General features: G+C 47.1%; 1 protein-coding gene across 1 annotated transcript in view; it reads right to left on the minus strand.

Annotated features, from left to right (window-relative positions):
• Nucleotides 1–13,419, minus strand: part of JAKMIP1 (janus kinase and microtubule interacting protein 1) — a 201,720-nt gene that overhangs the window by 55,345 nt on the left and 132,956 nt on the right. Inside the window, exons 4-8 of the mRNA XM_012002137.1 lie at nt 7,052–7,261; nt 6,460–6,579; nt 3,225–3,371; nt 1,796–1,936; nt 608–667 (exon numbers count right to left, since the gene is read on the minus strand). Of these exons, the coding sequence (XP_011857527.1) occupies nt 608–667; nt 1,796–1,936; nt 3,225–3,371; nt 6,460–6,579; nt 7,052–7,261 (678 nt within the window). The remainder of the gene's footprint in view (nt 1–607; nt 668–1,795; nt 1,937–3,224; nt 3,372–6,459; nt 6,580–7,051; nt 7,262–13,419) is intronic.

The following is a 13,419-nucleotide window of genomic DNA, read 5'->3' on the forward strand; positions in this document are numbered from 1 at the left end:
AAAAAAAAAAAAAAAAAAAAATGGTAGAGGAGACCTGTGTCTTTGTGGAAGCAAAAAATAGGTTTATGGGTTTAAAGGCGAACTATGTTTTTGTTTGCTTGTTTGTTTTTGGTATCAGTTCCAGATTGGTCCATGTGGGCATTTGAATTTTACAAGCCCGGCTCCTTCAGACGCTGTTACTAGGAAACGGCAGACCTGTGTTTTCCAAAAAGACGACAGTTCTGCATGATTCCAACACAACGCAAAGCTCCTGAGTATTTTCAGAACAGGATATGCTCTGATATAAACCAACCCTCAATGTCCCTTAAATCCTTCAAAAGGTTTAAGTATTTATGTTTTTAATTTTGGGTGAATATACCCTGAGGCCTAAGTAGAGAATTCATCAGGAAGTTTTCCATGAATAAATTACAATAACTGGGTCGCACGACACAGCCATATTGATGTTGCTTTGAGAGACAGCGATGACAGGCTTTTCATCATCAGGCATGCCGAGTTGTGTGTGTCCGCTTCAGGACCCCTGTGAAACCTCCCCCCTCCCACGGCCCATCTGCCCTGCAGATCTGTGACACAGTGGCAAGGCAGGGCAGGTGCACCATTGCAGGCTCACCTTGGGCGGTTTCAGACTTTTCCCTCGATGCCTTTTGGAGCGCAACAGCCGTTCTCTCTCCTAGAAGGAAACACAACGGTTGGCATTTCCAGCCAGCCTCACATCTCATGAATCAAAGCCACTGGCTCTCAAAGGGAGCTGGGCCTGCCCATCCACACCAGGCATGGCTAGTTCAAGTTCTAAGTGCCCAAGTGATGGCTGCTTCTCTGAACTGAGAGCTACAGGGAGAGTTTATTATCCACCTTTTCACTTTATTGTTATTTCATTGAAATATATTCTTCACCCTACACTGCATTGAGTCTTTCGTGTAATGAAGCAAAGATGGATGGATGGATAGATGGATGCATAGGTAAGTGGATGGAAGGGTGAAAGGATGGATGGATGGATGGATGGATGGATGAAAGGAAGAAAGAGAGAAGTTAAAGAGGCAAAGTGAGATGGAGGCAGGCAAAATGAACATGACAATTATAATCAAAGCCTTTTCTAGAATTTTGGTCACTAGCTTTTCTATTCTTTGAAGACCAGTGCATGGAACCATCACACACCCTCTTCGGTGAGCAGAACGCATTCTGCTTCTAAGATCCAACTAAAGCTCCCTTCAGGTGTTCTCTGCCTGTTGCCTAAGCTTCTTTCACAGAGAGCTGTGGAATTCTCTGGATGTAATTCCCCACCTGCTTAGGACATGCTCAATCCCCTTTGATAGATCCATGCCCCATATGCACATCCAAAACTCACACAGGCAGCCTTAGCAAGGTGCTGGTCTGATTATAAGGTTCAAGTTTGTGGGCCCAAACTCACAGTCTGCAACTGCTAAGCTAAAAACCAACCAACCAAACAAACAAAAAGTCTTCTCTGGAACAGATCATGCCAAGTCGCTAAAGGCCAAAAGACATCCTTAAAACTGATACTGCTTCTTAACCACAGCAAGCCAGGGAGAAGATGTGAGAAAAGGGTAGCCATGGAAACTGTCCCCAGGTTCCAGTGACCTCATTTAAGCCAAGGCTGCTTGATGGCAGAATGAAGCAGGAATGTGCACACCAGGGTGAGCTTGGTGACTCCCAAAGTCAGCACTGCCTGACCCTGACCCAGCTCAGCAGCATCACTCTGAGCGCCAACGCCTGTTCCTGACACCCATGTCACCAGTGCCGCCCCCACCAGGGGCAGCCGCGCCAGCTGTGCTAGATGTACCAGTGAGAGGTCGTCAATGACGTGCTGCTGCTCCAGCACCTGCAGCCTCAGGAACTCGATCTCCTGCTCATCCCTCGTCAGGCTGAGGTCATTCAGGGAGGTGTGCCGCTTCAGAGAGGCCTGCGCTGACAGCTTTTCTTTCTGCAGCCACAGGGAGACAGACCACCACAGGGTTAGCCACCAACAATGTCTGTGAGGGACGGCGCTGGAGTGGAGCTCAGGGGTGCAGGGACAGAAGGATGGATGGGAGGATGAAAGAGAGGATGGCCTGATAGGGCTGTGTCCCCACCCAAATCTCATCATGAATTGCAGCTCCCATAATTCCCACATGTTGTGGGAGGGGCCCAGTGGGAGATAATTGAGTCACGGGGGCGGTTCCCCCATCCCATGAATAAGTAGTGAATAAGTCTCTGATGTTTTTGTACGAGGTTTCCCCTTTTACTTGGCTCTCAATTTCTCTTGTCTGCCACCATGTAAGATGTGCCTACAGCCTTCCACCATGATTGTGAGGCCTCCCCAGCCACGTGGAACTGTGAGTCCATTAAACCCCTCTTTTTCTTTGTAAATTACCCAGTCTCAGGTACGTCTTTATCAGCAGTGTGAAAATGGACTAATACGTGGCCATCTTGTCCTGTGCTGGAAGAGGGGACAGGGAAGATCAAAGCCAAGTCCAAGGTGGGGCTGACCATGCACACTGCTGACAGGAAGGGATGGGCAGGGCCTGGGGGTGGAAGATGACATCTGAAATGAGCCTAGAGAGCTGGGAGGGGAAGGCAGGGGAAGGAGAGGACTCCACACAACAGCAGTTACACACACACACACACACACACACACCCCTGCACCTGCTACAGTGCAGACAGCAGAGCGCGTGTGCCATCAGAGCCTCTGTCTTCCCGGCTGTAAAATGGGGGTTGATACTACTCTGAACAATGAATCTGAAAGCATTCTGTAAACTGTCAGCTACAAGACACCCACCCCAACCACAAACACCAGGCATCCTAGCTGGAGGAGAAACCCCTCTGCAAAGCATCACCAGTGATCATCGTAATGGCTTTCACATGCTGGGTGTCCTCTGGGCCTGTTCCCTGTGAGGTCTTTACATGCTGTCATTTCAACCTCTTGATGATCCTCCAGTGTTGATATTTTCATTCCCATTTATGCATAAAGAAACAGAGGCTCAGAGAGAATGGGGGATGTGTTTAAGGACGCAGCTGTCTGACTCCCTCCGGGCACAAACACCCAGAGAACAGTGAATGTGAGACAGGTGGAGAGAAGGGAGAGACATCTGTGACTGATGCTGCTCCTGGTGCTTCGTGGGGAGGTGGGTGGCAGGTGGGGCCCAGAACGTGTGAACTGGGAGGTTCAGGGCTGGAGAATCCCAGACAGAGTTGGGAGTGCCAGGGCTGGCCCCAAGGGGCCCACAGCTCACCATTTCCACGTTTTCCCGCGTGAGGTTCTTGATTTTCTCCTCCATCCTCTGGATACTCTGCAACAAATCCTCATTTTTCTTGTTCATCCTCTTGTTTTTCTCCACCAGGGGCTTCAGCTGAACCTCGGTCTCTCGCGAGCGTTTCAGCTGTGGTTGGAAACAGGTACAGAGACTCAGACAACTTGACAACAGACGGCCAAGGTCACAGCACCAAGGTGAGCAGAGACTCAACCCGGTTAGGACCCCTTCTGAGGCCAGTGTCCTGGGTGACACATTTGTTTGCTAGTTGCATGACAATGGGCAAGTTCTCAGCCTCAATTTCCTCATCTATCAAATGCGAATCATGGCAGCTCCTGTCTCCTAGGCACATGGTGAGAATTGAATGCATAGTGGTAGTCTCCCCAGTGTTATTTTCATGGAAAGAATTAGAAACAACTTAAATATCTATCAATATTATGACAACTACAGGCACAGCCGCCACATGTGAAGGGGGCACCTTCCCCATCCCCATGTTATAGACAAAGAACCTGAGCCCAAAGAGAGGAGGCAATGGGCCCACCTTCACAAAGAAAGTGCCAAGAATGCTTTGCACTCTTGCAAAGATTGGTGGTTTGAGTTCACCAAGAATTAAACACAAGGGACTGACTCTAGACCCCTGCGTTTACTACCCAGGCTGTAAATGTTAAGGTAAAATATTCTGATGGTATAGGTTGAAATATAAAATGTACCATGTGACCCATGCATTCTACTTCTAGAAACTTACCCACCCCCCAAAAAATGCCATGTAGAAGATACATGTGTGTCTTTACTGACTTGAACCTTTATTTAAAGTCAGTAAAGACCCATATGTATCTTCTACATGGCATTTTTTTTTTTTTTGAGACAGAAGGTAGGTAAAATGACACAGGTCATTTTGACAAAGGGTATCACTTTGTCACCCAGGCTGGAGTGCCGTGGCATGATTTCAGCTCACTGCAACCTTGACGTCCTGGACTCAAGTGATCTCCCACCTCAGCCTCCCAAGTAGCCGGAACTACAGGTGTGCACCACTGTGCCCAGTTAATTTTTTTTTTTGTATTTTTAGAGACAGGGTTTTGCCATGTTGCCCAGGCTGGGCTCGAACTCCTGAGCTCAAGGAATCTGCCCACGTTGGCTTCCCAAAGTGCTGAGATTACAGGCATGTGGCACCTCACAGAAATCCAGAAAGCAGCAACAGCCTAAAGATCCACCACTGGGAAGAGAGTTGAACAGACCATGGTATTTCCACACAATGGACTACCAAGCCACCGGTAAAAAGACAAAGACAGATCTCTAAGTGCTGATGGGGAGTGCTGTAATTGATCCATGAAGTGAAAAAAGCAAGTTGCAGAACAATACACAGCAGGGGGAAAAAATCCCAATTCATAACCATAAAATAAAAAGTCTCTTGGTGGGTTTCAAGGTATTTATTTAAACGTTAAAAACATGTAAGAACCACTCCAAACTAGCAGTAGTTACCTCACGATTTTAAGATTGAGGCCGGGCACGGTGGCTCATGCCTGTAATCCCAGCACTTTGGGAAGCTGAGGCAGGCCAATCACTTGAGGTCAGGAGTTCAGGACCAGCCTGGCCAACATGGTGAAACCCCATCTCTACTAAAAATACAAAAATTAGCCAGGCATGGTGGCAAGTGCCTGTAGTCCCAGCTACTCGGGAGGCTGAGGCAGAAGAATCACTTGAACCCAGGAGGTGGAGGTTGTAGTGAGCTGAGATCACGTCACTGCACTCAAACCTGGGCGACAGAGCAAGACTCCACCTCAAAAAAAAAAAGATTGAAGCGTTGGCAAACTTATCAGTTTCTACTTTTAACTACTTCAGTCTGATCTGACATGTTTCCAGAAGCCTATGATTTTTCCTAATCCACTCAGTAAACTATTATGCAGCTCATGAGTATTTATGAGCTTATAAATATTTAAATGAAGAGTGGAGACATAATATTAGATGTACAGTCTGATTAAAGCAAAAAAAAAAAAAGCCTTTAAAAATACTGGAAGGAAGCGAATTTATTTTGATCCTGTTAAAGTTGTGGAGAGGTGATACTTATTGACACTGTTCACCACTCATTTTTTTCAAATATTCTTCTGATATACTTCCCTTCATAATAGAAATTAGAAGAAACATAAAAATTATGAGGCATCTGTCAAGAAGTTGATGTATCAACTGCCATTACATAAAAATTAGTTTTGCTCTTATCCAGAAAATATAAACATATTCATGACATTGCTATTTTTACTGGAGATTTCTTTTTTAACCAGAAGTCTATGTTCATTATTTTTACAAGTAATGTATAAGTTTTAGTTTACAAGTATATACAATTTTATGCAAAAAAGTAAATAGATAAGCACAAATTAAAATTACCCATAATTACACCACCTAAAAGAATAACTTCTAGCCGGGTGTGGTGGCTCACACCTGTAATCCCAGCACTTTGAGGGCTGAGGTGGGCAGATCACCTGAGGTCAGGAGTTCAAGACCAGCCTGGCCAACATGGAGAAACCCCGTCTCTACTAAAAGTACAAAATTAGCCAGGCATGGTGGCACATGCCTGTAATCCCAGCTACTTGGGAGGCTGAGGCAGGAGAATCACTTGAACCTGGGAAGTGGACGTTACAGTCAGCCAAGATCATGCCATTGTACCCCAGCCTGGGAGACAAAAGCAAAATTTTGTCTCAAAAAAAAAAAAAAAGAGTAACTTCTAATATTCAAGATGATGACAATGTATTATTGTTCTGTAAACTGCATTTTTCATTTAATTTACTACAAACACATTTCCATGTCAGTTAAATAGGGTCTCCATCATCAATCTTAATGATAGTCTAGAATTTATTGTATAAATATTCCATGATCACTATGCCCCGTGCTTTAGTATTGAACAATCGGGTTTTTTTGTTTTTTAATTTTTGATTTGGTTTGGTTTGGGTTGTTAATATAAACAACACTGCAATGAACATCCTCTCCATGCTTCTCATGGAACTTCTCCAATTGTTTGCTCAAGATAAGTTCCTGCAAAAACAAATGGCAGTAAGAGATTTCTTCAATGAGCATGTGTTAGATTTTTAATCAAAAAGAAGAAAGAAGTTAAGTTCAGAGAACCAGAAGGCCTCTGCATTAACTTTCTGTGCAGGGCATGTTTCGGAGACTCGGGGCCCCTTCTTTGCACCCTGTGAGGCACCGCCTGTCTCTCAGGGCTGCTTACCAGTTCATTCCTCTCATCTGCCAACAGCGTATTTCTGTCTTCCAGCTTCCGTATCACTGAATTCAGTTCAGCAATTTTTAGTTGAAATCGCCTCACATCTCGCTCGTCCATATGTTGATCCTAAAAAAAAAAAAAAAAAAAGTCAAGACATAAATGTACTTTGAAGAAGTTGTGTGGAGCCTTCTTAGAAAATTCACATGACATAATGGGTGAGATCCTTATTCAGGGGCCCACATGCCACACAGCAAGGTGGGGAACACGCAAGCCCACGGCACACCTGCGGAAGACTCCACCTAGAAGGCCACTGAGACTTCAAATCCTTCTGTGGCTCCCTGGGGACCTTGTGATCAGGCCCTTCCCACCCTGTATCTCTTACAAAGGCCACCATGCACCGGCACCTCATACAGTGTCCGGTACTTTATAATTTATAACAGGAATTTATCCAGGAATGTATAACATCCCCTCCAATGCTGAGTGAATGAGTGAATGAATGAATACATGCTGCCTCAGTGTCCTCTGTGGCTGACCAGAAGAATGCCCCGTAAATGGATGGGGGACCAGCCTGAGGCTGGCACAAGCTGCTGCCCCTCACCTGGACGCCCATGAGCTCCACCATGTCCCCAATCCCTGGCGGGAGCTCTCTCTTTGGGCTACTGTGGTGCCGCTCAGCCTCCTTGACCTGAACCAGCTGCTCATCCAAAGCCTCTTTCTGCAGAAGCAGCTTCTGGGTCTGCCCAGCCTGCACGCCAAGTTCCTTCTCCAAGGCCAGAATCACACGGTCTTTCCCTTTGATCTCATCCATCTGAAAAGGAGAAAGAATAAGCAGTCAGCCCTAGGGGCTTGTGACCAAGGAAATCTCTCCCCTGCTTGGGGCCTTCAGCCCAGGGAAAGGTCAAAGCAGTGTCTCGGGCCTGAGTCAACTGAATTCAGTAAACTCCAGATGCAGAGCAAGCATAGCCCACAGCCCAGGGCTTGTTCCCTGTCACTGCCCCAAGACAGAGGAGACAGAGCTAGGGGTTAAGGCACATATATATTCAACCTGACACACGTACTGACATCAATGTATGCTCCTGTCTCTCTTATGTTAATGAAATAAAATAAAACACTGCCAGCCCCCAGCCACGCCTCTGCAGCTCAGCTTCTTGGCAGAGTTGGCTTCTCTCTCCGTCTCCAGGCCCATGTCTCCCTCTCAGTCATTGACCCTCTCCTGCCTGGCCACAGCTCCCCAACCCTCACCACCAGACAGCTCCTGCCAAGGTCACCAGTGCTCTCCTGGCCACCGAACCCACCAGATGACATTCTGTCCTCCCGCCCTGACTCCATCACTCACTCCCTGACTTCATGACCTCCTGTTCCCTCTCCCCAAGGTCACTTCCCAGTTTCTATATTCTTTATAGACTGTCTTGCTCTGGCTGTCATTGAAGCCTGGAGTTTCCAAGGCTCAGGTCTCTTCTCACTCTGTATCCTCTCCAAGGCAGCCAGGTCCTTCCCAATGGTATCAAGCCCACAGATGCAGCAGATCTTAAACACATGCCTCAGCCCTGACTTCTCTCTGAGTTCCACAATCACAGAACCAGCTGGCTGCTTCACACCTCTGCTTGGATCTCAGAGGGACCACAGCTTCCCCACGTACAAACCTGAACTTAATCTTCAGTTCACCCCCAGCCCTGTCTTGTCCAGCCTTCCTACGGGGGAGTGTCAGAAAGGACACAGGCTCAACACAGTGGGCCGGGTGACAGTGCGGAAACCACACCAAAAAAAGTATGCAGAGGAAGTGTCAACCCCAGGTCATCCACTCTGGCTTTTTCTGGATGCTCCAGTGAGGGCACTGTCCTGGTTAGATAGCAGGTTAGACCCATGGCCTTCCCGGAACTTCAGAATGGAACCTTATTTGGAAAGAGGGTAACCGCAGGTGCAATTAGTTAAGATGAGGTCCTCCTGGAGCAGGGTGGGCCCTTATGACTGGTGTCCTTATCAGAGGAGAAGATAGACACAGAGGGGAAGGCCGTGTGTGGATGGAGGCAGAGGCTGGAGGGACGCAGCCTCAAGCCAAGGAACTCAAGGTCAGCTAGCAACACCAGCATCAGGAAGAGGCTGGGAAGGATCCTCTTCCACAGCCTTAGGGGGAAGTGTGGGCATGCAGACACCTTGATTTCAATCTCCTGGCCTCCAGAACTGTATGGGAACACATTTTTGTCATGTTAAGCCATGAAGTTTGAGAGTATTTGTTGCAGCAACTGCAAGGAAACAGATGCAAAGGCTCCTCCTGCTCAGCCCGCTCATGTAGCAGGTTACATTTCAGTGGATTACAATCCAAAGCTCTTACTTCTAAATCATATACCTTGATTTCAGACACAGACTGTCACAGCAGAGAATTTAGGTGAAGGGCCCTGTTCTGATAGCAGAGAGAAGCCAGGTAAAATCCCACCCACCCCTCAACGCTTACCATATGACCATGGGCAGGTTGGGCCACCTCTCTGACTCAACTTCTGTCTCTGTAAAATGTGGACAATAAGAAGACTTTAGAACCAACTCTGTCTAACTGTTGAGGAGCTTTAGAGCAACCACGGGAAGAACCTGGCACAGTGCCTGGCATATCGCAAGCCCGCCATCAGTGTTCGCTGCCACTCTTAATCTCTTCTAGCCCCTAGGTAACACGAGGCTATTTTATTTTAAAAGAAGACCACTAAAAACTGAAAAAATAACATATGAGAGAAGATGTGAAAAAATAACAAATGAGAGAAGAAAGGAAATGGTACCCCTAGATTCCAGACTGATAGGTTTTCCAGCCAAGTACTACAGTGCTACAGTTCTGATGTGGAATTTCCGTCACTTGCAACCAAAATAATCCTAAGCAACAGAGAGTTCAGGAAAGAACAACAAACTTGCCAGGGGTATCACTTCTCTCTTATGTGCTAGTTGGGAGCTAGGTACTAATTTGTACTTAAGAGCTCTCTGAGGCACCTTCTTTGGAAGACAAAAGGCTGTTTCCGTCGGCCAGGATGATCTCTTGGCCCCTGCAATGGGTGCCCCATGCAGTTTCTCCTAAGCAGCCGCTGAATGTGCCCACTGCTCCCCCTGGTGATGGTCCACCAGCATCTACCTGCTTGGGCCAAATCCCAAATCCCGAGTATTGCAATTTCCAAATGGGTAGGAGCACCGTCCGTTGCACAGGAGGAATCTTTAAACATGCTGAAAACACCACTGCCAAGGTAGATGCCAACCCCAAAGCAAAAATCATTATGCAGAAGGAGCTTATTCATTTAATTCGCTCAAGCACGCTTTCATTAACTCAACACATACTGAGCTAAGCACTATTAGTAGGTGCTGAGAAACATTAGTGGGCAAAAGAGATCAGACTCCCTGCCCTGGGAGCTTCTATTCTGTGGGAGGGGGCAGTAGGCAATAAACATAATAAATAAGCAGACATGGTAGCGATTCAGAGGGATTTGTGCTATGAGGAGAAAAACAACAATAACAACATCAAAGTGAGGGAAATTGGTAGGGGCAGCTAAGCGTGTTGCAAGCCAACAGTCTGTCCATCACGGGTAAGAGAGGGTTCTCATCTGCCCCTCAGTGTCAGCTTTGCAGTGAAGCCCCCACCACTGCCTTCCACTAGCTCCCCACAAAAGGCAGCACCATCACAAGCAAGACATCTCCAGGATCCCAAATTCTCCACCTGGAGGAGCACCAATTCTCCCTTGTGCTAGTAAGTGAGACAGAGGGCTTCTGCCCCAGCCACCACAAGAAAGTTTCCTAGAAAATATTCTCAAACAGCAGAGACGGCATCTAGAAATGGCCGGCCGGCCAATGCAGAACACGTTCCAGAGCCAGCATGAGAGTCCTGAGGCCCCAGAGGTTAAGACACTGGCAAGCTCATGTAGCAAGAGGCAGGCACACTCACAGTTCACTGACTTTACTCCTGGATCACAAGCTGAGCTCTCAGTGATCCTACCTCACTGCCCTTGGGACCCGGATGAAATCCTGAGCTACCTGGAACTGCTCACCTGACCGTATGGAACATCCCTCAGCTTCCTTCCCGCATCCATCTCCCCTTCTCCCACACACCCAGTCTTAGCATGTGCAGTAGGAAAGGGGTGGAACTAACACCACTGTAAGTTCCCAGGGCAGTCCCTGATTGGCTTATGCCACCCAAATGTCCCAGCCCCAACAGTAATTGCTTCAGGATGGATGCACAACCCAATCAGCACCAATGGCCAGAAGAGGGCAGCGCCAGGATCCTCCTGTTTTTCTTTAGGAGCTGAGAAAGGGACTCTGGGCAGTGTGGTGTAAGAACACAGGACCTGGCATAGTGGTGGCATCCCCCAACACAACATGAGAGCCCACAGCCTGGGAATGACACAGCGGGAGGCAGAGCAGAGCCCGAGAACCCAGGATCCTGGATGACATCGTTAGTGCACCTGGAGCTGCTCCTACAGCAAATTCCATGACTTCAGTTGGGAGAGCCAATAGATTCCCATGGCCTAAGCTGGTTTGATATGGAATTTCTGTCACTTGTGACCAAAAGAATCACAATCAACAGAGTTCAGGAAAGAATGACAAACTTGATGTTGGCTATCGCTCCTCTCAATGCTAGCATGAGCTAGATACTATTTTATACTTAAAAGACACTCTCTGAGTCTTTAAAAGATCCTCAAAGTGGACATCATTTACCCCAAGTTACATGCAAACTTGAGGCCCAGTGCTAACACTCAAGTTAGCAGCAGAACCATGACTCAAATGCAGATTGTCCTCTCCAAGCCCTCACCGTCCCCTCTGCCCTGAAGGAACAGAGTCCAGTTGTTTCTCGGCAGTCAAGTACACCACGAAACGTATCTCAGTGAAAACAAGCCCACCGACCCATGACTGATTTTGTGAGCTCCACTTTATTGCAAAGTTTGGGGGACTCAAAGACTGAAGCAGAGGCCACTATCCCAACATCCATTCTCATTCTTGGTACCTGTAGTGAGGCGAATAATGTCCCCCAAAATGTCACATCTATCCCAAAAATCAGAATGTGACCTTATTTGGAAATAGGGCCTTTGCAGATGAAATGAAGATGCACATTAAGATGAGGTCATACCAGGTTAGGGTGGACCCTAAACCCACTGACTGGCATCCTTAAAAGAAGAGGATACCTGTAATCCCAGCAGTTTGGGAGGTCAAGGCAGGTGAATTACCTGGGGTCAGGAGCCTGAGACCAATCTGGCCAACATGGTGAAACCCCATTTCTACTAAAAATACAATAATTAGCCAGGTGTGGTGGTGCGTGCCTGTAATCCCAGCTACTTGGGAGGCTGAGGCAGGAGAATTGCTTGAACCCGGGAGGCGGAGGTTGCAGTGAGCTGAGGTCACGCCACTGCACTCCAGCCTGAGTGACAGAGTGAGACTCTGTCTCAAAGAAGAAGAAGAAGAGGAAGAGGAAGAGGAAGAGGAAGAGGAAGAAGAGGAGGAAGAAGAGGAGGAAGAAGAGGAGGAAGAAGAAGAGGAAGAAGAAAGAAGAAGAGGAAGAAGAAAGAAGAAGAAGAAGGAGAAGAAGAAGAAGGAGGAGAAGAAGGAGGAGAAGGAGAAGAGAGGAGAAGGAGGAGAAGGAGGAGAAGGAGGAGAAGGAGAAAGAAGAAGAAAGAAGAAGAAAGAAGAAGAAAGAAGAAGAAAGAAGAAGAAAGAAGAAGAAAGAAGAAGAAAGAAGAAAGAAGAAGAAAGAAGAAAGAAGAAAGAAGAAAGAAGAAAGAAGAAAGAAGAAAGAAGAAGAAGAAGAAGAAGAGATGCAGACATGCAGGCTAGAATGCCATGTGCAGGCAGAGACTGAAGTGGTGCAACTGCAAGTCAAGAAATGCCAAGGACTGCCGGCCACACCAGAAGCTGCAAGAGGCCAGAAAACACTTTCACCCTAGAGCCTTCCAAGGGAGCATAGCCCAGCCGATACCTTGATTTGGGACTTCTGGACTCCAGAACTGAAGAGAAAATAAATGTCATTGTTGTAAGCCTCCAAGTGTGTGGTAGTTAGTGGGGTGAATAATGTCCCCCAAAATGTTACGTCTACCCTAAAAATCAGAATGTGACCTTATTTGGAAATAGGGCCTTTGCAGATGAAATGAAGATGCCTATTAAGATGAGGTCATACCAAGTTAAGGTGGACCCTAAACGCACTGACTGGCATCCTTAAAAGAAGAGGACACCTGTTAGAGCTGCACCCAGGAAACTAACAGAGCACCACACCAGGGTTTCTCAGAAGCCACAGGCCACACAGTATGGGTTCCAGGATCACCTTAAACTAGAACATCACTGTCCCATGTTGACCATGATCACCTTAAACTTGAGCATCACCGTCCCATGTTGACCATAACCACCTTAAACTAGAGCGTCACAGCCCCACATTGACCGTGACTGCCTTAGAGTGTCAAAACCCCATGTTGACCATAACCACCTTAAACTAGAGCATCACTGCCCCACATTGACCATAACTGCCTTAAACTAGAGCATTGCCACCTTAGATTGACCATAACCACCTTAAACTAGAGTGTCACCACTCCATGTTGACCATAACTGCCTTAAACTAGAGCATCGTCACCCCAGATTGACCATAATCACCTTAAACAAGAGCGTCACTGCCCCACATTGACCATGACCGCCTTAGAGTATCAAAACCCCATGTTGACCATAATCACCTTAAACTAGAGCATCACCACCCCATGTTGACCATGACCACCTTAAACTAGAGCATCACTGCCCCATGTTGAGCATAACTGCCTTAAACTAGAGCATCGCCACCTCAGATTGACCATAACCACCTTAAACTAGAGCGTCACTGCCCCACGTTGACCATAACTGCCTTAAACTAGAGCATCACTGCCCCATGTTGACCATAACCACCTTAAACTAGAGCATCACTGCCCCATGTTGGCCATGACTGCCTTAAACTAGAGCATCATTGCCCCAGATTGACCATAATCACCTTAA

The sequence above is a fragment of the Mandrillus leucophaeus genome, unplaced genomic scaffold (genome assembly GCF_000951045.1).
Source record: "Mandrillus leucophaeus isolate KB7577 unplaced genomic scaffold, Mleu.le_1.0 Scaffold68, whole genome shotgun sequence".
NCBI lineage: Eukaryota > Metazoa > Chordata > Mammalia > Primates > Cercopithecidae > Mandrillus > Mandrillus leucophaeus.